This window comes from Macaca thibetana, chromosome 9 (genome assembly GCF_024542745.1).
Source record: "Macaca thibetana thibetana isolate TM-01 chromosome 9, ASM2454274v1, whole genome shotgun sequence".
Classification (NCBI taxonomy): domain Eukaryota; kingdom Metazoa; phylum Chordata; class Mammalia; order Primates; family Cercopithecidae; genus Macaca; species Macaca thibetana.
Window position 1 is genome coordinate 38569315 of NC_065586.1, and position 26864 is coordinate 38596178.

General features: G+C 36.1%; 1 protein-coding gene across 4 annotated transcripts; it reads right to left on the minus strand.

The window, feature by feature from the left end:
* Window positions 1-497: 497 nt before the first annotated feature.
* LOC126963127 (ATP-dependent zinc metalloprotease YME1L1-like) lies at window positions 498-25815 on the minus strand. 4 transcript variants are annotated; one of them, XM_050805119.1, is made up of 7 exons: window positions 25622-25815; window positions 24349-24411; window positions 22545-22657; window positions 22172-22327; window positions 17131-17198; window positions 15818-16071; window positions 498-4349 (listed from the first exon to the last, which is right to left on the minus strand). In XM_050805119.1, exons 1-6 carry the CDS (start codon window positions 25672-25674, stop codon window positions 16027-16029), a joined length of 498 nt encoding a protein of 165 aa, XP_050661076.1. In that variant the 5' UTR covers window positions 25675-25815; the 3' UTR covers window positions 498-4349; window positions 15818-16026. The 4 variants fall into 4 exon arrangements, 3 of the variants coding, with proteins under 3 accessions (XP_050661076.1, XP_050661077.1, XP_050661078.1); XR_007728945.1 differs by lacking the exon at window positions 24349-24411; XM_050805120.1 differs by lacking the exon at window positions 15818-16071.
* Between the last annotated feature and the right edge of the window lie 1049 nt (window positions 25816-26864).

Consider the following 26864-nt stretch of genomic DNA (forward strand, 5'->3'; position numbering starts at 1 on the left):
AAGACTCCATCTCAAAAAAAAAAAAAAAAAAAAAAAAAGAGAACAAGAATATATAAGGGTATTAACCCATGCTACCTCATAATTAAGGCCAATGTCTATTGATTAAGAAAGTAAACTGTATCCAAATGTTCCGTAAGACTCACTTAAGTATTTTAACTCAATTAAAATATGAAAAGAGCCTTAAGCAATATAATCTCCTTATCCTACTGCCTTAAGAAGTTAATACCAAACAATGTTGATCAAAACTTGAAATCAAAACTTCTACTAGGTAGCACTTTTAAGTATCTGAAATCAACACAACTCATTTTGCTTGAAAATACATGATAATGTGTGTATACTACACCCAGATGACTTTTCCCCAGTCATCCTAATTAATGAAGTCTTACCATATGAGCGTTCTCTTTTAATTATACAATGAAACGTTTCCTCAATTACAACTTTTTAAAATTTAAATAATCATTTTTAAAATTTTAAATTATTTTGACATAAGGCTATTAGCACAAGATCTGCTAAAATTACATTGAGCTGGCTAGAATTACCATGTAGGGAAAGATTGGCATCAGGTTATAAAATTGTAGTCATTTTATTGAGTTTAACTGAAGGCAATCAACAACATTGCAAATGCTATGACCCTGAAGGTAATCAACATCATTGCAAAAGTTGTGACTCTGAATATTGATATACTATTTAGAACCCAATTTTTAAAAGGATTATTAAGATGACATGCTGTTTACACAATCTAGCAATAAAAGGAAGATAAAATTTATTAAAATTATCATGAAGCAATGGGGAAAATATTAGTATATTTACCTGGGGAACGAATATCATCTATTGTGAGTATTTCTTCTTTGTTAACATTTATGTATGTGTGTGCTTGTATCAAATATCTTTGTTTGCTTCCCTCTCTTATCTCCTTATCATGTAGCATAAGATGTATTGACTTTACATCATAGTATTTAAGTATTGTTAAGTTCACATCATAGTATTCAAGCTATGGGATAGCAATGAGATGAGTAAACATCACCCAAGAACTTTGTGTCTCCTTTTGGGGAAAGGGTTAATAAATTTGCAGCTATACACAGGGTTGTTCAATCATGTTAGGTGGAAGTATGACCTTGTTCTTGTCTTCATTTGAAGATTAAATATGGTTTAAGGAGATATGTATGGGTGCCAAGTTGACAAGGGGTCGATTGATTCTGATGTTTAATTTTACATGTCAACTTGGATAGGTCACAATACCAGAAAGTTGCTCAAACATTATTCTACTGCAGACATTTTGGTGATGGTATTTTTTTTAGATGAGATAAACATTTAAATGAATAGACATTGAGTAAAGCTGATTACCCTCCAATAATGTGGGCGGGCGTCATCCAATCAGTTGAATAGAATAAGTCGAACCTTTCCCCTAGGAAGAGGAAATTCTGCCAGCAGACGGCCTTCAGATTTAAATTGCAGCATCTCTGACTGATGGGCCTTACCCTGTAGCTTTTGGACTTGCCAGCCTCCACAATCACATAAACCAATTCCTTCAAATAAATCCCCTTCTCACTGTATATAGATACACACATCCTATTTGTCCTGCTTTTCTGGAGAGACCTGACTAATACATAGCCCCATAGTTAACAGTTTGAGCTCTGAACCCAAATAACCTGGGTATAAATCCTGACTCTATTGTAAACTAGTTGGGAGACCGGGGCAAATTACTTAACCACATTGAGCCTCAGTCTCCTCATCTACTAAATGGAATAATAAATATCAGCCTTTACATCACAGGATTGTTTGAGGTTTAAATAAACTTTATATGTAAAATATTTAGAAAAATCATGTTCTATGTGTTGGGCATTTTCTAAACATTAACAAATATTAATTAACTATCATTCCCAACCTTCTTCCAATATAGCTAGAAACTTTCAGTTAGGCTTAGTAAGAAAGGACAAGAAGAATAAATTTTAGAAATAATTTACATAGTTGTTTGGGAATCTATTTTTGTAAGACATATTCAAGATGAAGGAACATTGAACCCACAGGTGTTCAAAATTGTGGTTTTTTGAATGAAATAGCAATAATTAGCATTTGAAAACAGATGAAGTAAAAGTATACTTTCCTTTATACAATAACTGTTTTACTAAAAAGTGCTGACCAATATCTGAAAAATAATATCATATGAAGCTACTGATGTAATCTCCGAAATGCTTTAAACATGATTTCTAGGCCAACCGCAGTGGCTCATGCCTGTAATCCCAGCACTTTCGGAGGCCAAGGCGGGCAGATCACAAGGTCAGGAGGTCAAGACTATCTTGGCTAACATGGTGAAAACTTGTCTCTACTAAAAACATAAAAAATTAGCCAGGCATGGTGGGGGGCATCTGTAGTCCCAGCTACTTGGGGGGCTGAGGCAGAAGAATGGCATGAACCCAGGATACAGAGCTTCCAGTGAGCCGAGATTGTGCCACTGCACTCCAGCCTGTGTGACAGAGCAAGACTCCGTCTCAAAAAAATAAACAAAAATAAAAACAAAACAAAACATGGTTTCTAACTGTTAGTAGTTCTTAAGATATTGCCTCTATTTTTATATTCTATACTTGACCTCTATATATATTTTTTACATTTCTCATCCTTTCTTCTCACTATTCACATACAGCCTTGCCCTATAATTTCACCTTTCTTTGCAATTCTCTGCCAAGTGTACATTATGTATATTTTTGTTTACTGTGTTTTGTCACCAGAAGAAAGTCTAGATGAATATTTATATTTTTTGGCTGGAAAGAACTTTATATTGTTGGCACAGAAGGTGAAAACTATTAGGGTAATAAGTGATAGAAATTACTACTTAAAAACTGAATGCCTAACATATATGCCTAACATATATCCAAGAAGTTGACAAAGAATAAATAAAAAGTGAACGCTGAATGAAGAAAGAATATTTCTTATACACTGTCAACTTTTTAATAGAATAATAATACTTATTATTATGTTGTGGTGTTCTATACTTTACATTAAACATTCATACAAATTATCTTATTTGATACCAATCCTGTAAAGAAGGTAGAATGCAGGATTTTTTAAATGTTGGCTCTAAGGACATTTTGGGCCAGAAAAAACTTTATTCTGGGCAACTACCCTTTTGAGCAGTGTGCGGGGCCTTTACCCACTAGAAGTCAGCAGTCTCCCCAACATCACCCAGTTTGTGACAACCAAAAATGTCTCCAGATATCACCAAATGTCCCCTGGGAGACAGAATCATCACCAGTTGAAAACCATTGGCAGAAAGAAAGAGTATCTTCTTTTTTAACAAATTGTTTAGGTGAAAGAAAGAAATGAAGTGACTTGCCCAAATACACGCCTTCTCTGAACAACCTACAAGTTTGATAATTATAGGACACTATCACACAAATCTTTTGGATAAAACCTTAATCACCACCTAAGAAACTGATTTTCATGCTTCACCATCTTACATTAAAGGTATTTCTGAATTCACTTTCTTCCCAACTAATTCAGTCATTATCTCAAGCTACTTTCTTACTACAAAAGAAAAACATGTCATTATAAATTTCCAGTCAGAAATAAATATTATGAAAATTTACCTGGGCATAAAACATATTTACACAGTGCGTGCTTAAGTTTGTTTCAAAGCACTTTCTATATTAGTATTTACAAGATGTATGAAACAAGCTATCATTCCTATTTAGGCAGGTGATATGCCATCCAACCTTTATTATCTGCCTCTGTCATGCACATGAAAAACATTTTCTTTTTACTGAAGCTTCATAGCAGGAAAACTAGTCACATATTAAAAGTTAAGGGTGGAGTTGAAGGCATTTAAATTATCAGACCAAAAATACTTCCAGCGATCTCCAGCTTCTGCTGAAGCTTTGTAGGTTTGCTCAGTGACCTGACTACATGCAGTCTTATTCAGTGTAATAAACGGCATTTCTTTTTTCACATTTTTAACTTTATCCATGTCTGAAAAAATTCTGGATTAACATATTAATATTCTAAACACAAACACTTCACTTAGTTAACCACTGTATCTAAGTAGTGTTTCAATTCTTTTCAAACTAATTTCTCAATAAAAGAAGGAAAAATGGAATTTTCCATGTAATGCACTGCCATCTGTGTGCAGGCTGATAAGATGAAAAGAGACTATTTGAATGTCAGACGATTGGAGTTACAAACCGTACCTTCCATGACATATACCAGTGACCCCACATTTCCTTCTTTGATGATGCAACTGTCTTTGTCATACTCCCACTGGGTACATACAATGCACAATCTCCTGGATCTGTGACAGCTCTAAGTTCTCCATAAAGTCATTAGCAAGGATAGCTTCCTTTATAAGATCTTTGGACCTATGGCAAGAAAGGGAAGATTTACTGGCACATCTGACAAGCTCTTTCATAGTTTGTGCGGTTTAGCAAAGCCATACAGTGCTCTGGCACACCACAGATGTATTTTCTTGTTAGGAATCCATTAATTTTCTGGAAGACCTGAGAATAAAGTAGTTCCATGACAGAAAAAAAAAAAAAAGGCACTACGAATTTTTTTTTTAAGTATCCTATCATTTAATGAATAAGTGACCTACCAACCAACCAACCAACAAAATCATACAAGTTCATTTTGCTTTAGACTTTTTCTTAATCACATAGATTGCTAGAAAACCAATGGATACACACTTCAAAGTTTGTAATTTAGTTTAAGAATAAATATGAACAAAAATTTTAAACTCCAAAACAAATATTGTTACTACGGTTTATATTTGTAAGAGAACATCAGGGATGTACTGTATAATACACAATTAAAGAAAAAAATGCCTATGTACTTTATATGTACCTCTTCTGTTAGACTTTATGCACCCCATAGGCAGGGATCATTTTAAATTTGTTCTTTACTGTATGCCCAGTATCTACTAAGATGCCAGTCATCTATAAAATAGTTTTTAAAGAATACCAACCTAACAGCTTTATGTGTGAAGACTGGTGAATATAATATTACTTTCGGTAAATGGTGGGAGATAATATTGCTCAAGTAATATTTTTGGATTGAAAAAGATAAGAATTCGGCCGGGTGTGGCGACTCACACCTGTAATCCCAGCACTTTGGGAGGCCGAGGTGGGCGGATCACAAGGTTAAGAGATTGAGACCATCCTGGCTAACACAGTGAAACCCTACTAAAAATACAAAAAATACAAAAAACTCTCTACTAAAAATACAAAAAACTGGCCAGGTGTGGTGGCGGGCTCCTGTAGTTCCAGCTACTTGGGAAGCTGAGGCAGGAGAATGGCGTGAACCTGGGAAGTGGAGCTTTCAGTGAGCCCAGATTGCGCCACTGCACTCCTGCCTGGGCGACAGAGCGAGACTCTACCTCAAAAAAAAAAAAAAAAAAAAAAAAAAAAAAAATCAGCCGGGCGCGGTGGCTCAAGCCTGTAATCCCAGCACTTTGGGAGGCCGAGACGGGTGGATCACGAGGTCGGGAAATCGAGACCATCCTGGTTAACACGGTGAAACCCCGTCTCTACTAAAAAATACAAACAACTAGCCGGGCGAGGTGGCGGGCGCCTGTAGTCCCAGCTACTCGGGAGGCTGAGGCAGGAGAATGGCGTGAACCCGGGAGGCGGAGCTTGCAGTGAGCTGAGATCTGGCCACTGCACTCCAGCCTGGGTGACAGAGCGAGACTCCGTCTCAAAAAAAAAAAAAAAAAAAATCAATAAAAATAAAAATTGAATTCCTACGTAGCTGTTTGAAACAACTGGTAGAAATGTGATAGTTCTTTATACATACATCTCATGCTTTTTTAGATAATATTTCTTTTTATCTTTTTTAAAATTTTTTATTTTTTATTTTATTTATTTTTTTTTTGAGACAGAGTCTGGCTCTCTCGCCCAGACTGGAGTGCAGCGGGGCGATGTGGGTTCACTGCAAGCTCCCACTTCCGGGTTCACTCTATTCTCCTGCCTCAGTCTCCCGAGTAGCTGGGACGCGCCCGCCACCATGCCCGGCTAATTTTTTGTATTTTTTAATAGAGACAGAGTTTCACCGTGTTAGCCAGGATGGTCTCGATCTCCTGACCTCGTGATCTGCCTGCCTCGACCTCCCAAAGTGCTGGGATTATAGGCATGAGCCACAGCTCCTGGCCGAGAAGATTTCTTCTTCAAGCAGCTTAGATTGAGGTAATAAGGCAGACAAAACTATTGAACAAGATGTTTGAAGTGCAACATGTTTTAGGTATGGATTCAATACAGGTAGTCAGTCGGAAAGACACTCAAATTTGTAACTGGAATTCAGTAGTGAACAAAAAAGTTTTAGCAGAACTTAAAACATTGTGGTGTTTATTTGCTGGCATAAGAAGTTCCAAATGACTTTCTAAGAATGCAAAATTCAAAGTGGAAGAGACATTAAGGAATACTTTATCAAGAGGAGTACAATCAGAGCACTAACAAAAAGTCAGAAGCTGGATAAGATGAAAGACCTTAGCAATTCAGAGAGGAGACAGTACATTTGGAATGTTATATTAAAAGTCTTAATTTTTAAAAAATTAAACACAAGCTGACCTTTACCCACATTTGCTTAGCAAGTGGCTTCCAGGGAAATGACCTGCAGTAGTGAATATAGACTAAAGCATTAGTCTTCCCTCCCCATTTCTGGGAGGCTTTTCATCTAGATCTCAGTCTAACCAGCCTAGCCTTTACATATTATGTTTTGTAATGATTTAGTTTTAAGTAGTACAAAGATACACATAAAAATAAAAACAATTGAAATTTTATTACTATGAAGAATAATCCTAGAATGGAATGTTAGGATGCAATGAAAATTATGTTTATGAGGAGTGTTAATCGCATGGAGGAAATTCTTCTATTATTTTTAAGTGAAAATGCAGGATACAAAATTAATTTTAGAGTAAGAAAGTATGTGCCTATTGAAAATGTAAACAAAACAAAACAAAACAAAAAAAACCACCATAGGCTTTGAAGAGACAGATATTTGGGTCTTAATCCTAGCCCTGGCACCTAAAAAAATCTGAGTGGGTTGTCTTACTTTTTCTGATTGTTCACGTTATCATCTACAAAATTATATTTTTAAAATGCCAACTTAACAGGTTTATATGTGAAGACTGAGGAATAAAATGTTACTTTCAGCAAATGGTAGGAGATAAAGGTTGTAGCAGTATTAATTGTAGTATTATCTTCACCACTCCTTATAATTACCTTCACCACTCCTGGTCTCAAGAATACCAGTGGCACCTTCATATTGACTCCTGAGATCTACTGTTCTGGGATTATTTTTTCAAGAATATGAGCTTATTTAGTATTCAGGAAATTAGTTTTGGCCAAATTGTATTATATTTTCTCTTTCCTAAAAGTTTCTTTCTTTTTTTTTTTTTTCTCAGAGAGTGAGGCCATTTGATGGGTTCATAGTTTCTTGCACAATAAAAACTAATCAAGAACCACAACTTGTTTAGCTACATACAGATGGTATATTATCCTTTGGGAAGTATTTATAGTGCTCCAAAGATATTTAAGTCCTAGAAATGCAGCAAGACTAAAAATGAAGCCCTCTTCCAAGAACATAATTATAATTAGCACCATCCAAAGATGATTAAAGAAAGTCACTTTCTCCCCCTCTGATAAATAAGATTAACCTGTTTGAAGACGTTACAAAAGTTTAAACAATGAGCTCTAACACAATTCCTTAGAATTATCCAAACTTTCCAATTGTTTATCACAGAATGCAGAGTGTGGGATGGGAGGGAGAGGATTTCAGGATGCTTTTGTTTCTCAAATTTTATTTTGGATGGAGGACATTTAATTTCAGGTCTCAGAAGAAACAAACTGGAGGCTTCCATATAGGCTGTTGCGTCACTTTAAAAGAAACTAATCAATATAGGACCTACATCTTACTATTTATACCTTCATACAGGTATTGCCAAATAGTATTATTGTCTCTGAATTGACACAAATAATTTGTCTCTGTTCTCATAGCAAGATAGATATCTTGTGCCTCTGTGTAGTACAACCCTAAAGATGTTCTTGTCAGAGAATAATACCCAAAGCCCAGCCTTTTCATGTAATTTTCCTTTAAGCCCTTTCCCATTGACTACTGAAAACCTTAGGTCAACACTCATTAGTCTTTACTTGCCCCAACATTACAGACTATAATTAATCAGGGCCTCCAGCGAACTCTTCTTTGAATCCTTTTCTTTCCCCAAGGAAATGGTCTAAGACACTCACTATAACTAAGATATAATGCATATAAAATCAGTTAGTTGAGCTCTGTTATTAGTATTAGAGTTGGGGAAAGCTGATAACACAAGTACCAGAAGGTAGCCATCTGCTCAGCCCAGAGTATATATTTTAAACATATTTTGAAATAATTCAGCAGCCTGACTTATATAAGAAGCAAACATAAAGATCATGATTTTTTTATCTTTACTATCTATCTCTGTGTACAAATAATTTATTTTTGAAAGTCTTTTTCTTCCATGCCCAAAATGTGTGACTTTTTAAATCCAAACACCCATAAAGGTAACTTGACTAATTTGAGCTATCCATATTCCTTTGTCATCACTGAGTTGACATTATATATAGCTTAATAATTCAGCTTCTGAAATTTTAGTTATATACAATGATATGCTGGTATTCTGGTTGTCTGGCTGGGGTGGAGAAAAGCGGAGGAAGTCATGGTATGTAGCATTTGCCAATTTCAATGATGTAAATACTCCCACCATGGCCAATTTCAAGCTTTCATGCAAAATCAACCTGTTTGCAAAGTTCCTGGAAATTAACAAGCAGAACTTATATGAGCCAGAGCAAGTTGGCTCCAGAACAATATACGATATAGATTATTTTTCTAACACCTCAAGAATTTAGTGTAACTTAATTTGTAAATTCTGAAACCAACATGATAATCCTTTTTCTTTCCTTAAAAAAATTCATCAGGTGGTATAATATCCCCAGATAATTTAATGCCAGGATTAGCAATAGTTCTTCCAAATGTTCAATTTTAGAGTAATAAATTGGAAAATCCATTTCCCCATTTACTTATTACAGAGAAAATTTCCGAATATAAAGAAAGAATACTTTATAGAATGTCTTTCTACACAATCTTAGGTAAAAATGGGCAATTTTAGAGTATAGGAAAACATATACCTACTTCTCAAATAAGGGAGATAGCACTATTCACTGTTAATAAACAGACCCTCACTAGGTTTTTTCTTAAGCTAATAAAAGGATATTCAACTTTTTTGTTACCATGAAGTAGGCTATCAATAAGTGAAGTGGCAAGTAGAGAAGGCTAGTTCAGATTGGGTTGTCAGGAAGTCCTCTCTGACAATGTAAGGATTACATGACAATGAGATCCAATCATTGTCTTCTCTATTGCAATGATGAGGAAAAGCATTCTAAGTAGAAGTAAAAATAAGGACAAAGGTGTAGAGTTTGGAATGACCTTGATATTTTCAAGGATCAGAAATGAGACCTGTATGGTTGAAGCATACAGCGAGAAAGAAGGAATGGGATGGGAGAACAAGATCACTGAGGTAGGCAGGGGATGGGTCTCAGCACCTTGAAGGTTATGATAAAGAGGAGTTATACCTGATGTAAATGACGAGTTGATGGGTGCTGACGAGTTGATGGGTGCAGCACAACAACATGGCACAAGTATACATATGTAACAAACCTGCACGTTATGCACATGTACCCTAGAACTTAAAGTATAATAATAATAAAAAAAATAGAAATTGAAAAAAAAAGAGTTTTATTTTATTCCAAAGGCCATTGAAGGACTATAAGAAGGGGTATGATTTATAGACAATATAACAGACATAAAGAATAAATTACATAAATTTAATTTAAAATGTTACTGAATTCATGGAGGTTTTCTGTTGTGGATTTCATCAATTAATGAATACTAAAATCAAAATTGATTATTCTGTTAATAAGGGAGTTTTATAATGGAAACTCTTGGGAACCACTGTCTCATAAAGCTTACATTTATTTGGACTTTAAATCACTTACTCTCAGGCAACTCTTACATATTGTGAGAGAATGAGGTCTCATCTCAATTTCAAGAGCTATCTCCAGAGGCCTGAAGCGTGCCACTCTCTACATTCACTCATGTTTTAGATCAGTTTCCCCCTCAGTCAGGTCACAGGCAATAGTAAACATTCCAAGAACAGCCTTTCCCAGAAATATGAGCATTAACATCTGATCTCTTTGATTAAAAAAGACTTCCAGGTACTTTAAAAGACATAATCAAAGTTATTAAGTTATTGTTAAGAATGGAAATCAGATAAAGCAATTTGAAAATGTAGCACAAAACTTCCATAATAATTTTTTTGACTAAAATCATCACTCATTAAATTTCTTTTGCACTCAATGATCAACTTTGGGGTCAAATGTCAGGAGAAACAATAAATTATCTTCATGGTCACCTTGGCCTACAGTATCATCTATCCATTTGGGAATTTAGTCATCCAAGTCTCCATTGAGGACATAATGACAAGCCCATAGCTCTTTCACACAGACATACTCCTTGCAGAGCCTCTTAACAGTTTGTAATTCCAAGTTATTGTAATAGCACAACTCCATCTATCTATTGTGAAATATTTGAATAATACCTATAAGCAAGAAAAATGGTAGTCCTGTCGCTGCCACAATTCTGCCCAAATCATGGATCCTATTTCTTGCCTAACAGCTTTTCTGAATGAACTCCATAGATACAAGCTGGCTAAGGGCTAAGAAATATCAACCAGCCCACATGAAAATAAAATTTAATCCTGCAAAGTTATTGGCCAATTTAGATATTCCCTCAAAACTACAGACCAGTTTTCAACAAGGTTCAGACTGTATTTTCACGTCAACCAGCTCTGCTATAGCTAGCCCAATCTTGTAACAAGAATAGTCATGAGTAAATCAAAACTGTTTGCAGAATTCATACCTATAATTAGCATGTGATACAAAACAATCACTGGACTAAAATTAATGATAGCAAGATAGTTTGTAGGTGAACAATAATATTTATCTTTTATTACATACATTGCAATATTTAATAATTATCAGTTGCCTTCTAACTTTTTTCCTGTAGTTCTAAAATAGATGATTTAGTTCCTTTGAATTGAATCATGAAATAATGATGAAATATTAATAACCTAAATCAATGATTGTGGAAAGGGAAGATAGCCCATAAAATATTTAGTTGCCCAAATGTCATTCAGATGGTAACTTAATTATCCTACATTTTTTTTTCTTTCATTTTTAGTTGACATGTAGTAATTGTACATATTTATGGGATACAGAGTGATATTTTCATGCATGTACATAATGTGTAATGATCAAGTCAGGGTAATTACATCCATCACATTAAACATTTTTTATTTCTTTGTGTTGGGAATATTAAAAATTCTTTTAGCTTTTTGAAAATGTACCACAAATTACTGTTAACTATATTCATCCTACAGTGCTATAGAACACTAGAACTTATCCTCCTATGTAACTACAATTTTTTATCCATTGACCAACCCCTCACTATGTTTCCCTCATCCCTACTCTGCAGCCTCTAATAACCATAATTCTGCTCTTTACTTTTGTGCATTCACATTTTTAACTCCCACATATTAGTGAGAACATGCAGTATTTATATTTATGTGACTGACGTATTTCACTTAATATAATGTCCTCCAGGTTCATCTATGTAGGCTGCAAATGACAGGATTTCATTCTTTTTCATGGTTAAATAGTATTCTATTGGATATATAGACCACATTTCCTTATCTGTTCATCTGTTGATGGACATTTAGGTTGATTCCATATCTTGGCTCTCATGACTAGTACTGCAATAAATATAGAAGGACAGATATCTCTTTGATATGCTAATTTTCTTTCCTTTGAATAAATAGTCAGCAGGATTTCTAGAATCTAGACCTCTAACTCTTACCATATGCAAAAATCAATTCAAAATGGATTAAAGAATTAAATGTAAGACCCAAAACTATAAAACTACTAGAAGAAAAAACAAGGAAAAGGGAATTGCTTCAGGACATTAGGTCTAGGCAAAGGTTTTAAGGATAAGACCTCAAAAGCATAGACAACAAAAACAAAATACACAAATGGGACTATATAAAAAAAAAATCTTCACAGCAAAGGAAACGATCAGCAGAGGGAAGAAGCAATCCAAAGAATGGCAGTAAATATTTGCAAGCTTCAGACAAAGTACTAATATTCAGAAAACACAAGGAACTCAAAATAAAAAATAGTAATAATTTGATTAAAATTGGGCATGTGACCTGAATAGGCATATCTCAAAAGAAGACATACAAATGGTCAAGTATATGAAAAAACACCCAACACCATTAATCATTAGGGAAATGCAAATCAAAATTATAACGGGCCATCATCTTAACCCAGTTACAATGACTATTATCAAAAAGACAAAAAATAACTAAATGTTGGAGAGGATGCCGAGAAAAGGGACTACTTTTTACAGTGTAGGTGAGAATGTAAATTAGTAGAGCCAGGGAAAACAGTATGGAGTTTTCTCTAAAATCTAAAAGCAGAGCTAATACTCTCCATTTTAACTAATACTCTCACCTCATTGTTACTGACTAGGAGCAATGCTAAGTAGCTCTCAAAAGCAGTAGTAAGATGTTAACAGATGGGGCAGGCTTATATTAATTAAAGAAAAGAAAATTGTTGTTCTTTGTAGGTGTTGATCCACTTCCAAAACGTCAATATTAAAAGTCCCTCATTCAACTATTAAAGTCATTCAGCTCTCCAGAGATACATTTTAGAGCTAATTCACACTAGTAAGCCTAACTAAAATAGAGCAGTCTCCAAAAGAATCCAGGTCAAACTCTTCGCCTATATCTCTCTCATATCATGGAATTAAAACCGTGAAGTTTCACAGAAGTACCATACAGTACTTTGCTTGAGAATATATAAGACCGTACACATTTCATTCCAGAATTTAAGAACTCTGTGGCCTGATCTATTAAGAATTCCCTCCCTCCCTCCCTTCCTCCCTCCCTCCCTTGCTCCCTCCCTTCCTCTCTTCCTCTCTTCCTCTCTTTTTCTCTTTTGACAGACTCTTGCTACGTTGCCAGGCTGGAGGGCAGTGGTGCGATCTCAGCTAAGCGCAACATCGCCTCTCGGGTTCAAGCGATTCCCCTGCCTCAGTCTCCCAAGTAACTGGGATTACAGGCATGCGCCACCATGCCCGAATAATTTTTTGTATTTTAGTAGAGACGGGTTTTCACTATATAGGCTGAAATGGTCTCAATCTCCTGACCTCGTGATCCACCTGCCTCGGCCTCCCAAAGTGCTAGGATTACAGGCGTGAGCCACCGCGCCTGGCCAAGAATTGACTGTATTCTGAAGTTTAGATGCCCAAACTGCAAAACAGAGTAATGATTGAGGGAAAAAAATGTCAGATATTTATATGTCTAATTGCAATTCAATGTTTTAAAGTAATTTTTTTCTTATCTTTGAAGACACTAAATAATTGAAATTTCTTAGAACTCATTTGTTTCCAGCAAGGTCAGCATGAATACACCAGTATCTCACCACCCTGGGCAACCCTATCATCAGGGCATAGATTGAGTGTCATGATGGTACTGTTAGTCCTCTGAAACTCAGCAGCTCCCACCACCACTATGTGTTATGCATTGCAATTTCAATTACCGCAATGACATGATTTTTAAATTGATCATCAAGGAAATCATTTTAGAATAATTCTGTTGTTAAGATGCTTCTTAACTTAATCTCTGAGACAGATTACCTTCTATTTTAAATTTGTTTGTATTAAGTGGCAGAAGAATTGCATGATTCTCTACCACCCCCTTATCCCAAAGTGTATATTTTCTCTTGACTGAAAATGGTGACTTGGGTACTTTACTCAATTCACTTAATTCCAGAAATTTGGAGCCAAATTTTGCCTCATTACAATGTCCTACATGTCTCAGAAGGTAGATTTTCTACTCTGACAAATTCAGTTCAGTTTTATCTCCAAACATTATTTTCTATGAGGTTGAATACATTAGACACTTTGAGCCGGCTTTAAGAGAGACAGTGTTTCTATTGAGAAATTTTGAAAATAACTAAACATTTAAAACAGTAATGCTCCTAGTCGTAAAAGCTCTGGGTTTACCAAGCTTCTTAACCAAACTTAAAAATTAACCCAATACTCACAATAACATTAGTCATTATTATAGTAGTAGTATTACTACTATTATGTTTATAGTAATAGTATTACTACCATAATAGTAGTAGTTTAATAGTAATAGTAGTAAAGAAATTTTTTCTTATCTTTCAAGGCATTAAATAATTGAAATTTCTTAGAAACTACTACTATACTACTATAATAGTAGTAGTAATACTACTATTAATATTTATTGTTACCACAATTAATAGTTACTAAGGAGTTATTCTGTGTTCCACAATGTACAAAGAGCCTTCTTGTCCAATGTTGCACAATAGTAAGTGACAGGTAGAGTCAAGATTTAAAGATAACTATGCTTGACTTCTAAGCCCACAATATTTAATTGTACTTACTATTTGAAAAAATTATCCCATTTATAAAATCCAAAAGCAAACGTTCCACTCATTTATCTCTAATTGCTCATTTTTTTTTTTTTTTTTGGATGCAGTCTTACACTGTCGCCCAGGCTAGAGTGCAGCGGTGCGATCTTGGCTCACTGCAACCTCTGTCTCCCGAGTTCAAGCAATTCTCCTATCTCAGCCCCCCAAGTAGCTGAGACTGCAGGCATGAGCCATCATGCCCGGCTAATATTTTGTGTGTGTGTGTGTGTGTGTGTTTTAAATTTTTAGTAGAGACGGGGTTTCACCGTGTTAGCCAGGATGGTCTCAATCTCTTGACCTTGTGATCCACCCACCTCAGCCTCCCAAAGTGCTAGGATTACAGGCGTGAGACAACCGCGCCTGACCTCTAATTTTTCAAAGGTAGGAATGTTATACTTTTGCAGAGAATGAAATTAGATCCTTATGTCTCACCATACACAAAAATCAACTCAAAATGGATTAAAGACTTAAATGCAAGACCAAAAATTATGAAGCTACTAAAGGAAAACATAGGGGAAATACTTCATGACATTGGTCCAGGCATGGATTTTATGGATAAAACCTCAAAAGCACAGACGACAAAAACAAAAATCAACAAATATGATTACATCAAAAAGGCCTCTTTAGAATTAAGAGACAACCTATAGAATGGAAGAAATATTTGCCACCTATACATATGACCAGGGTTTAATACCCAAAATAAGAAACTCAAACAACTCAGTAGCAAAAAAACAAAACAAACAAACAAACAAACAAACAAAAACACCAAATAACTTAAAATGGGCAAAAGAACTTAATAAATACTTCTCAACAAAATAAAATAAGCATAGCCAATGAGTACATAAAAAAAGTTCAATGTCACTAATCCTCAGGAAAATGCAAATCAAAACCATGAGATCTAACTATACACCTGTTATTCATCCAGTATATACTGAACTTTGCCAATAGAACAATTGGCTTTTGGAAAACAGTTCCCCTCACAATTACTTTATCTTGAATATTTTTGTTTAAATAAAAAACCCCAAATAATTTAAAAATTGGCAAAATGAACCTAATAAATACTTCTCAACAAAATAAAATAAACACAGCCAATGAGTACATAAAAAAAGTTCAATGTCACTAATCCTCAGGAAAATGCAAATCAAAACCATGAGATCTAACCTTACACCTGTTATTCATCTAGTATATGCTGAACTTTGCCCATAGAATAATTGGCTTTTGGAAAACAGTTCCCCTCACAATTACTTTACCTTGAATATTTTTCTTCTTGTAGTTAAACAACTGATGTTCATCTGTGGTTTTTGTAGTGTACATTGAAATAATGGGCAGAATCTCAGCATGGAAGGAAGAGAAGTTTATCTTTCCTCCTTCTTGCTTCCAGAGCCATCTGCTCAGACTTCCTGAGCTTTCTCATTCATGAGATGGATGTCCTCAATAACCTTCACAATTCAGTGTGTGGTCATTTCAAATTGACACTTCCAGAGTGACACTTCCAGAGTGACACCTGGAAGCATGACATAAAGGGGAAAAAGACATTTGTCAAATAAAAAATGAAAATGTGGCCAGGCATGCTGACCCACGCCTGTCATCCTAGCACTTTTAGAGGCCAAGGTGGACAGATCACTTGAGCTCAGGAGTTCGAGACCAGCCTGGTCAATATAGGAAGACCCCTGTCTCTACAAAAAATTAGCTGGGCATGGTGGTACACACCTGTGATCCCCGCTACTCAGTAGGCTAAGGTGGGAGGATCACCTGAACCCAGGACGTGGAGTTTGCAGCGAGCCAAGATCACACCACTGCATACCAGCCTGGATGACAGAGTGAGACCCTGCCTCAAAAAATAAATACACGAATAAAAATAAAAACGTAAGGGGAATGAGAAAGGCAGAAACTCGGTTCTAGTTTTGTTACGTGGAACAAACATACCAGTTTTAGTCAAATATTTGCCACCTTTATAGCAGAATATTTTGTTATGTAAGTTCTGTTTTCCCCTTTGATTTATAAGAAACCCTGACAATTAATGAGATGGCAGCTATTAGTATCCTAGATAATTTGCTGAGGGTCTACTAATCCTTTCAATATGGCCAGTGTTCCTGAGTGAAGCAGCAGCATGCCTGCTTTTCCCTGGTTTCCCCAACTGAGTAAAATTTCATGAAAGCAACTCCTCACCAACATAAAGAAAGTTCCCTAAGCAAGATAAAGTAATCCTTCCAATCCCTTCTTTAGGAGATAATGTGGATTACAGGGAAGTAGTGGGTATGAGTAGGCTAAGAAATTGTTGGGTAATGAAAATAATTTTTTTTCTTTTAGGCAAGGAAGCAATTTATAAAACCAAGATTAAAATAAAGAAATATATGCTGCCATTGCTAAATTCCTGAGAAAAGGCAAAGAGGTTGATGAGATAGAAGTGTAAAACACAGAAACAGGCTGGACTTGGTGGCTCACACCTGTAATCCTAGCACTCTGGGAGACCAAGGCAGGTGGATTGCCTGAGCTCAGGTGTTAGAGACCAACCTGGGCACCCTGGTGATACCCTGAGTCTATTAAAAATACATAAAATTACCTTGGTGTGGTGGTGCGCACCTGTAGTCCCAGCTACTCCGGAGGCTGAGGCATGAGAATCACTTGAACCTGGAGACAGAGGTTGCAGTGAGCTGAGATTGCACCACTGCACTCCAGCCTGGGTGACAGATCAAGACTTTGTCTCAAAAAATATAAAAAATTAAAACTAAAAAAAGGACAAGCACAGAAACAAAACAATAAAGAACATTAAGATTTATAATAAAGTTTATGATAAAAGAGTACTAAAAATACTTTTCACCAGAATATATAAAGAAGTCTTACAACTCAACAACAGAAAGACCATCAATTAAAACATGGTCAATGAATCTGATTAGGTATTTTACCAAAGAAGACAGACAGTGGCCGGCCGCAGTAGCTCATGCCTGTAATCCCAGCACTTTGGGAGGCCAAGGTGGGCAGATCACCTGAGGTCGGGAGTTCAAGATCAGCCTGACCAACATAGAGAAACCCCATCTGAACTAAAACTACAAAATTAGCTTGGCATGGTGGCGCATGCCGGTAATCCCAGCTACTTGGGAAGCTGAGGCAGGAGAATCGCTTGAACCCGGGAGGCGGAGGTTGTGGTGAGTCAAAGTCGCGCCATTGCACTCCAGCCTGGGCAACAAGAGCGCAACTCCATTTCAAAACAAACAAACAAACAAAACAAAGAAGACAGACAAATGGCCATTAACCATCTGAAAAGATGTTCAACATCATTAGTCATTAGGGAAATGCAAATCAAAACCACAATAAGAACACTTCACACCTCTATAATGCCTATAATCAAAAAGACACACACAAAAAAGTATAGGCAAGGATGTGGAGAAATTGGAACACTCATACACTCATACACTGCTGGTGGGAATGTAAAATTGGATAGCTGCTTTGAAAAACAGTCTTATAGTTCCTCAAAAGATTAAAACCAGTTGCCCTATGACTCAAAAATTGTACTCCTGGATATTCACCCAAGAGGAACATATGTCCACAATGGAGTTCATAGCAACATCACTCATAATAGTCAAAACTTGTAAACAACCCAATGTCCATCAACTGATAAATAAAATGTGATAAACCTCTACAATAGAATATTACTTAGCAATAAGAAAAAAATAAAGTTACTGACTGGGCATGATGGCTCACGTCTTTAATCTCAGCACTTTGGGAGGCTGAGGTGAGAGGATTGCTTAAGCCCAGGAGTTCAAGACCACCTCAGGCAACATGGCGAAACCCCAGCTCTTCAAAAACTACAAAAAATTTAGCTGGGTCATGGTGGCGCATACCTATGATCCAAACTACTCAGGAAGCTGAGGTGGGAAGATCACTTGAGCCCAGGAGATCAAGGTTACAATGAGCCAAAATGAAGCCACTGCACCCCAGGCTAGGCAATGGAGTGAGGCCTGTCTGAAAAAAATAAAAACTAAAAATTAAAAAAATTACTGATTCATGCTACCATATAGATAACTCTTAAAAATATTATGTTAGGTGAAATGAGCCAGACACAAAAGGACAAATATCAGGTGATTCCACTTATATGAGGTACCTGCGATAGGCAAATTCATAGAGACAGAAAGCAAAATAGAGGTTACCAGAAGCTAGGGGATGCATGATAGGGATTTATTATTTAATGGGTACAGACAGTCTCTGTTTGGGATGATGAAAAAATTCCAGAAGTAAATAGAAGTGATGCTTGCACAGCATTGTAAGTGTACTTAATGCCACTAAGTTGTACATTTTAAAGTGGTTAAAATGGTACATTTTAGGTTATATATGTTTTGCCAGAATTTTAAAAAATAATTGACAAAGTTTAGACAATTTTAAAGAGAGCACAAGATTTGCAGTTAACCTAAAAAATTCATGAAAGAACTGCATTTTAAGATTTATTTTAATAAATTTAACCTTTGCAAGCCAATTAATGATATCACCATCTTAACAAACTAAAAAGAAAAACCATATGATTATCTAGTAGATGCAGAAAATTTGACAAAATTCAACATCCACTACCCATTTTTTAAAAAAATATCAGCAAAGTAAGGATACAAGAGATTTTCCTCAACATGTTAAAGGACATCTTTAAGATATCTGCAGCAGGACTTTGTGAGACCGAGGCGGGTGGATTGCTTGAGCTCAGGAGTACTAGAATAGCCTAGGCAACATGGTGAAACCCTGTCTCTACAAAAAATCACAAAAATTATCTGGATGTGGTGGCACACACCTATAGTCCCAGCAACTCAGGAGGCTGAGGTGAGAAGATTCCTTGAGCCTAGGAGGAAGAGGTTGCAGTAAACCAAGATTGTGCCACTGCATTCTGACCTGGGTGACAGAGTGAGAACCTGCCTCAAAATAAAATAAAATAAAATAAGTTATTTGCAGCTAACATCCTATGTAATGAGGAAAGTCTGAATGGTTTTCCCTCAGATCAAGAATGAGACAGGAATTTCAGTTCTTCCCTCTTCTATTCAACATTGTACTGGAGGTTCTAGCCACTGTAATCATTTCTGAAAACAGGTGAGTGGCATGTAGGAGAATGAAACTGGATCCTCATTTCTCACCTTATACAAAAATCAACTCAAGATGGATCAAAGACTTAAATCTAAGACCTGAAACTATTAAAATTCTAGAAGATAACATTGGAAAAACTCTTCTAGATATTGGCTTAGGCAAGGATTTCGTGACCAAGAACCCAAAAGCAAATGCAGTAAAAACAAAGATAAATAGCTGGGACTTAATTAAACTAAAGAGCTTTTGCACAGCCAAAGGAACAGTGAGCAGGGTAAACAGACAACCCACAGAATGAGAGAAAATCTTCACAATCTATACATCTGACAAAGAGCTAATATCCAGAATCTACAACAAACTCAAACAAATTAGCAAGAAAAAAACAAACAATCCGACCAGGCACGGTGGCTCACCCCTCTAATCCCAACACTTTGGGAGGCCAAGGCGGGTGGATCACAAGGTCATGAGATCGAGACCAGCCTGATCAACATGGTGAAACTCCTTCACCACTAAAAATACAAAAATTAGCTGGGCATGGTGGGGCACGCCTGTAATCCCAGCTACTCAGGAGGCTGAGGCAGAAGAATTGCTTGAATCCGGAAAGCAGATGTAGCCGTGAGACAAGATCGTGCCACTGCACTCCAGCCTGGTGACGGAGCAAGACTCCATCAAAAAAAGAAAGAAAGAAAGAAAGAAAGAAAGAAAGAAAGAAAGAAAGAAAGAAAGAAAGAAAGAAAGAAAGAAAGAAAGAAAGAAAGAAAGAAAGAAAGAAAGAAAGAAAGAGAGAGAAAGAAAGAAGAAAAAAAAGATCCCATCAAAAAGCGGGCTAAGGACATGAATAGACAATTCTGAAAAGATGGACAAATGTCCAACAAAGATATGAAAAATGCACAGCGTCACTAATGATCAGGGAAATGCAAATCAAAACCACAATGAGATACCACTTTACTCCTTCAAGAATGCACACAATAAAAAACTAATAGATGTTGGCATGGATATGATGAAAAGGGAACACTTCTACACTGCTAGTGGGAATGTAAACTAGTACAACCACTATGGAAAACAGTGTGGAGATTCCCTAAAGAACTAAAAGTAAAACCATCGTTTGATCCAGCAATCCCATTACTATCTACCCAGAGGAAAAGAAGTCATTACATGAAAAGAGATTTGCACATACCTGTTTATAGCAGCACAGTTTGCAGTTGCAAAAATGTGTCTCACGCACACACACACAGACACACACACGCTATGGACTACTACTCAGCCACAAAAAGGAATGAATTAATGGCACTCACAGCAACCTAGATAGGATTGGAGACTATCATTCTAAGTGAGGTAACTCAGGAATGGAAAACCAAACATCCTAAGTTTTCACTCATAATTGGGAGCTAAGCTATGAGGATGCAAAGGCATAAGAATGACAAAGTGGTAATCCCGGCACTTTGGGAGGCCGAGACGGGTGCATCACGAAGTCAGGATATCGAGACCATCCTGACTAACATTGTGAAACCCTGTCTCTACTAAAAATACAAAAAATTAGCTGGGCGTGGTGGCACACGCCTGTAGTCCCAACTACTTGGGAGGCTGAGGCAGGAGAATTGTTTGAACCCAGGAGACGGAGGTCTCAGTGAGCTGAGATCACGCCACTGCACTCCAACCTAGGTGACAGAGCGAGACTCCGTCTCAAAAAACAACACACACAAAAATGACACAGTGAACTTTGGAGACTTTGGGGAAAGAGTGGGAAGGGGGTGAGAGATAGGAGACTACAAATCGGGTTGTGTGTATACTGCTTGGGTGATGGGGGCACCAAAATCTCACAAATCACTGCTAAAGAAATCACTCGTGTAACCAAATACCACCTGTTCCCCCAAAAACCTATAGAAATTAAAAATAAATAAAAATGTTTAAAGGAGAAAGGAAAGGAAAAAGGAAGGGAACTGAAAGACATCCAGATTGGAAAGAAATAAGTAAAACTCTTTTTATTCATAGATACTGTCTTCTAAGCTTCAGCAGCTTTTCAATACTCAACTCAATAAATCCAGAATGCTCAATAAAATTCATTAAAAAGCGACTTAAACTAATAAATGAGTTTTGCAAAGTTGCAAGATAGAAGATCAAGATACAAAATCAAGTGTGTTTCTCTACATTAGGAATAAAAATTAAGAAATTGACATTTTTGAAATAATACTATTTATCATAGCATTAAAATATAAAATGCTTATGGGTACATCTGAAAAGCTATGTGAAAGACCTGTACAATTAAAACCAAAAAATATTTCTGAGAAAATTTTTTGAAAAAACAAAGGAGGCTGGGCGCTGTGGCTCATGCCTGTAATCCCAGCACTTTGGGAGGCCGAGGCAGGTGGATCACGAGGTCAGGAGATCAATACCATCCTGGATAACACGGTGAAACCCCGTCTCTACTAAAAATACAAAAAAAATATAAAATTAGCCGGGCATGGCGGTGTGTGCCTGTAGTCCCACCTGCTGGGGAGGCTGAGGCAGGAGAATGGCGTGAACCCAGGAGGTGGAGTGAAACCTACCCATTATTATTTTGTCTTTGGAAAACTCCAGCTCCTTCATGGTAACCATTTCTTTTCCATCAACAGCTATGTTTAATGCAGGCTGGTTCACAAGATTCTCCAACTCTGCTCCAGAAAAGCCAGTAGTACCTCGAGCTATAATTTCTGGATCAATGGCTAATGTAAAAAGAGAACACAACACTAAAAGTCCAAAACAGGTAAAAAGAAGCTCTTCACAAAGAACTCACATTCTGGCTGGGTGCAGTGGTTCATGCCTGTAATCCCAGCACTTTGGGACGCTGAGGCGGGTGGATCACCTGAGGTTAGGAGTTTGGACCAGCCTGGCCAACATGGTGAAACCCCGTCTCTACTAAAAATACAAAAATTAGCTTACCGTGGTGGTGTGCACCTGTAATGCCAGCTACTTGGGAGGCTGAGGCAGGAGAATCACTTGAACCCCGGAGGCAGAGGTTGCAGTGAGCCGAGATCGCACGGTTGCACTCTAGCCTGGGCAAAAAAAATGAAACATTGTCTCAAAACAAAACAAAACAGAAACAAAACAAAACAAAACACAAACGCAAAAAAACAAAAACAAAAAACTCACCTTCTGAGGGAAAAAAAGAAAATAGCTAGCTATAGCTATTCTGAGCCATAGTTTAGACATTTTTTCTCTGAATTTCATCTGGAAATACTTACTTTGGACATAAAAGGTGCCCTAATTATAGGAAACATATATAGTTTAATGAATTGATCCAGCTATCTCTGAAACTACTGCAGCTTTAATAATTTCATTTATTACTAAAATGGGTAATACATCTTCATATGTTTTGTTTTATAATTTGCATTCTTCTCTTTTGGCCCCATACTGACTATATCATGAGCTACTGTTTCTGAAGCTTTTTCTGTTATTTTGCATTTTACATTCATCTTAGAAAATATGTATATACATATATATTTCCTCAAATATTATCTGTCTGAATACTCTAAAAAAACCTTTCTTTAGAATCAGGGTTCAAAACAATAGAATCTCCTGGATACACAATAACTAAGGAATGGACTTTTAAATGAACATACTAATGGTAAAAAAACAGACGATAAAAATGAACTGGTCTTTTAATATTAATACATTTACCCTGAAAGGAGCACACACAGGGTGAGTTGTGTATCACCACTTTATAGAAATGATAATGTTTGTTTCGATATAATTAGACTTATATTGATCGAACTTTATTTTATTGAGATACCATTTCAAAATTTCTGTTCGACCTTTTACATCTGTCCTTGGAACTGTAACCTGCATGTCAAAACGACCAGGAAGTATTAAGGTACTACAGGAATAATGTAAAAGGAAAATACAAATTAATAAACTGATGATGCTAAAGCTCAGATTCAACAGGACTGACACCCTAATGACATGAGTGGGAAGCCAAGGGCAGCCAGAGAACAGATGGAGTTTTGTACGTAAATATTCAGATAATTCCTTTTGAAACAAGGCTCAAGTAACAGTGTCAATAACCAGAAGGCAGAACAAGGCTCATTTAGATACATGTGTGTACCTAGATAGCCTACCCCTCAGAAACAAAAGCATGAAAGCAGCTCAGTTCAGGAACAAATAATTCCACAAAAAACTGTTATGAGAAGCACACATCTAAGTGTGTGGTTAGACTTGTACGGAATGTTAGACTAAGTACAGAATATTAGACTAGAGTCTTAGGCAGTGACAAACTAGTGATCAAATAAAAATATGAATAACTTGTACAATAAATTTTTTTCATAGTAACTTTAAACCTAGTTATAATGCTACAGTGAATTTATTTTAAAAATGCTGTCTACATAAAACTTTTGTGACATATAACAAAGAAATATTTTAACAGTTTTATTGAGATGTAATTCACATAACAGAATTTAAAGTGGATACTTCAGTGGTTTTTAATATATTCAGAATTGTACAACCATCAGCACAATCTAATTTTAGAATATTCCCATCCCCACAAAGAAATCCCATATCAAGTGGCAGCCATTCGCCACTCTCCCTAACCTCTGGTAACAGCTAATCTAATTTGTCTCTGTGGATTTTCTTATTCTGGACATTGCCTATAAATGGAATCATATAATATGATGTTTTGCAATGGACTTCTTTTAGCATAATTTTGTAGCATGTAAACAGCACTTCACAAAAATCTTCTTTTAATACTTACTTATCTAATGCCTCTGGGAAGTTTGTGGCTCCTATTATGATAAGTCCTTCATTGGGTTGACAACTACATAGGAAAATATGTCATATTTTCACTAACATTGAAGCACAGCACACATGTAGAAATGCTCTACACAAAACATTTTCTTTTTTTGAGACTAGGACTCCCTTTGTGGCCTAAGTTGGAGTGCACGAGTACCTTCATAGCTCACTGTAGCCTCAAATTTCTGGGAAGAAGTGACCCTTCTGCCTCAACTTCTCAAGTAGCTGGAACAACAGGCACATGCCACCATACCTGACTAATTTATTTTTATTTTTTATTTATTTTAAAAAATTTTCTCCCCAATTTCTAGGTACAAGCCACTGACTATTTTCTTTCTTTCTTTTTCTTTTTTGAGATGGAGTCTCTCTCTTGTCACCCAGGCTGGAGTGTAGTGGCGCGATCTCTGCTCACTGCAAGCTCCACCTCCTGGGTTCAATGCCATTCTCGTGCCTCAGCCTCCTGAGTACCTGGGACTACAGGCGTCCGCCACCACGCCCAGCTAATTTTTTTTTTTTTTGTATTTTTAGTAGAGACGGGGTTTCACTCTGTTAGCCAGGATGGTCTCAATCTCCTGACCTCATGATCCGCCTGCTAAGAAAAGAGACTAATACCACCAGTCATCTGTGGCTACATATCTTCACAATCATCTGGTCTATGTAGGAAAAGATAACCTAATATAAAAAAGTTTAGGTGCCTGGTTAATTTTTGAAAAAATTACTTTCAAGCATACCAATTCAAATTATTCGCTCCTGGGCTTCCTATGTAGTTTCAAAATGTCTTATATTGACTTTTAAGACACTTCTTTCAAAACAACATCAACTCTTGCTTTTTACATTATAAACATTGAGGTAAGCTTTAAACCTGCCACAACATTAAAAGCTAGTCATAAACTGTGTAGAAACAAGTGTATTTCTTCAAATAGACTACTAGTCTCAGCTTGAATCACTGTTTTTCTATCTTAAGTACAACAACAAATGAAAAAGAATATAAATACCACAAATTAAATGAGTTGATATTCAAATATCCAATTAGTAGTGAAAACAATACAATAATGAGAGAAAAAGCTTGTCTTGATTTCTTGCTTGAGGGACTACTCTGTTTCCTATACACATCACATTTTTCATATCTCTAGATATGAAATGCCTTATGGAAATAATTTGCATAAGACCACTTCTACATATATCAAATGCTGGGAGGCATCACCATATTCTAAGACAAAAGGAGACTCAATTACCCATCCATTTCAGCAAGAAGTTGATTTATGGTCTGCCTTAAATATGGATGCATTGAGATTCAATTCTCTTCCCACCAACAGAATCTAATTCCTCAATAAATGTAACACAAGGAACATTCGCATTTCTTCCCCTAAGACAACAAAAAAGATTCAAATAAGCTGAAAGAAGTTAACAGTTTTGAACAAGATAAATATTAAAATTCTATAAAACTGTCAAAAGCCAACAAAAATATTCATTGTAAGAAAATACACAAAAGGAGGTCAATTTTTACTGATTTAAGAATAGTAGCTTCGGGAGGAAAAAAAAAAAACTATACCAAAGAAAATGATTTAAAATAAAAGCAATTAGGCATTCATTCTTCCTAGATATACAAATATCATATACAATTAGGTTTGAAGCTTATTACTCCCTAATTCCATACTATAAAATTGATGAATAAAATGAAAAAAAAAAAAAACCTAAGAGATTTTTGGTAGCCTCCAACCTCATTTTGCACTTCCACTAGCTCTTTCAATAATTCATATATTAAGCTATCCAAATCAAGATCCCACAGTTGCTATTTTAGCTATCAAAACTAATTAGCATGCAAAGCTAGAGGCCCCAAAAAATAGAAATTAAAAAAAGGAAAAAGAAAAGTAATTATCAAAGAAAGGGGAAGATACACACTTCCCTTAAAATTAACAAAATTTAGTATTGTATGAAAGATACATCAAAATGTACTAAAAAGATTTCTGATACTGCTGACTCCCACACCACAAACATCTCATCAAATTTGGATCTAGAAGCATAATAAAAAGGAACATCAGCTTCTCCTGCTCAGCAAGTGACTTTCCAGTCCCTGGGAGTCCAACTAAAAGAATTCCTAAAAGAAAACAAAACAAGAATGATTCAAAGTATTTTTTAAAAATCCCCCGATATGAACCTATAAAACAAATAGTTATTCATTTATATAATTTTCAGGTTAAGGTCATAACAATAAGCAAGATTTTGAAACACAGTAAACCATACTTGTGTCTGCTATAGGTTCACTTCAGAATCTTGTCCAAAATTAATTTTCCTGTATCATGTAAGTATTGTTTACATACCAACAACAGACATGACAGGGAGAACCTTGAGGCAAAAAAATACAAACCCTTTTATCACTAAATAAGTAAGATAAAAATTCAAGTAGAAATAGATTAAAAGACTAAACAATCAAATGCAATTCATGAATCTTGAATTGACAATATGATATTAAGGAAA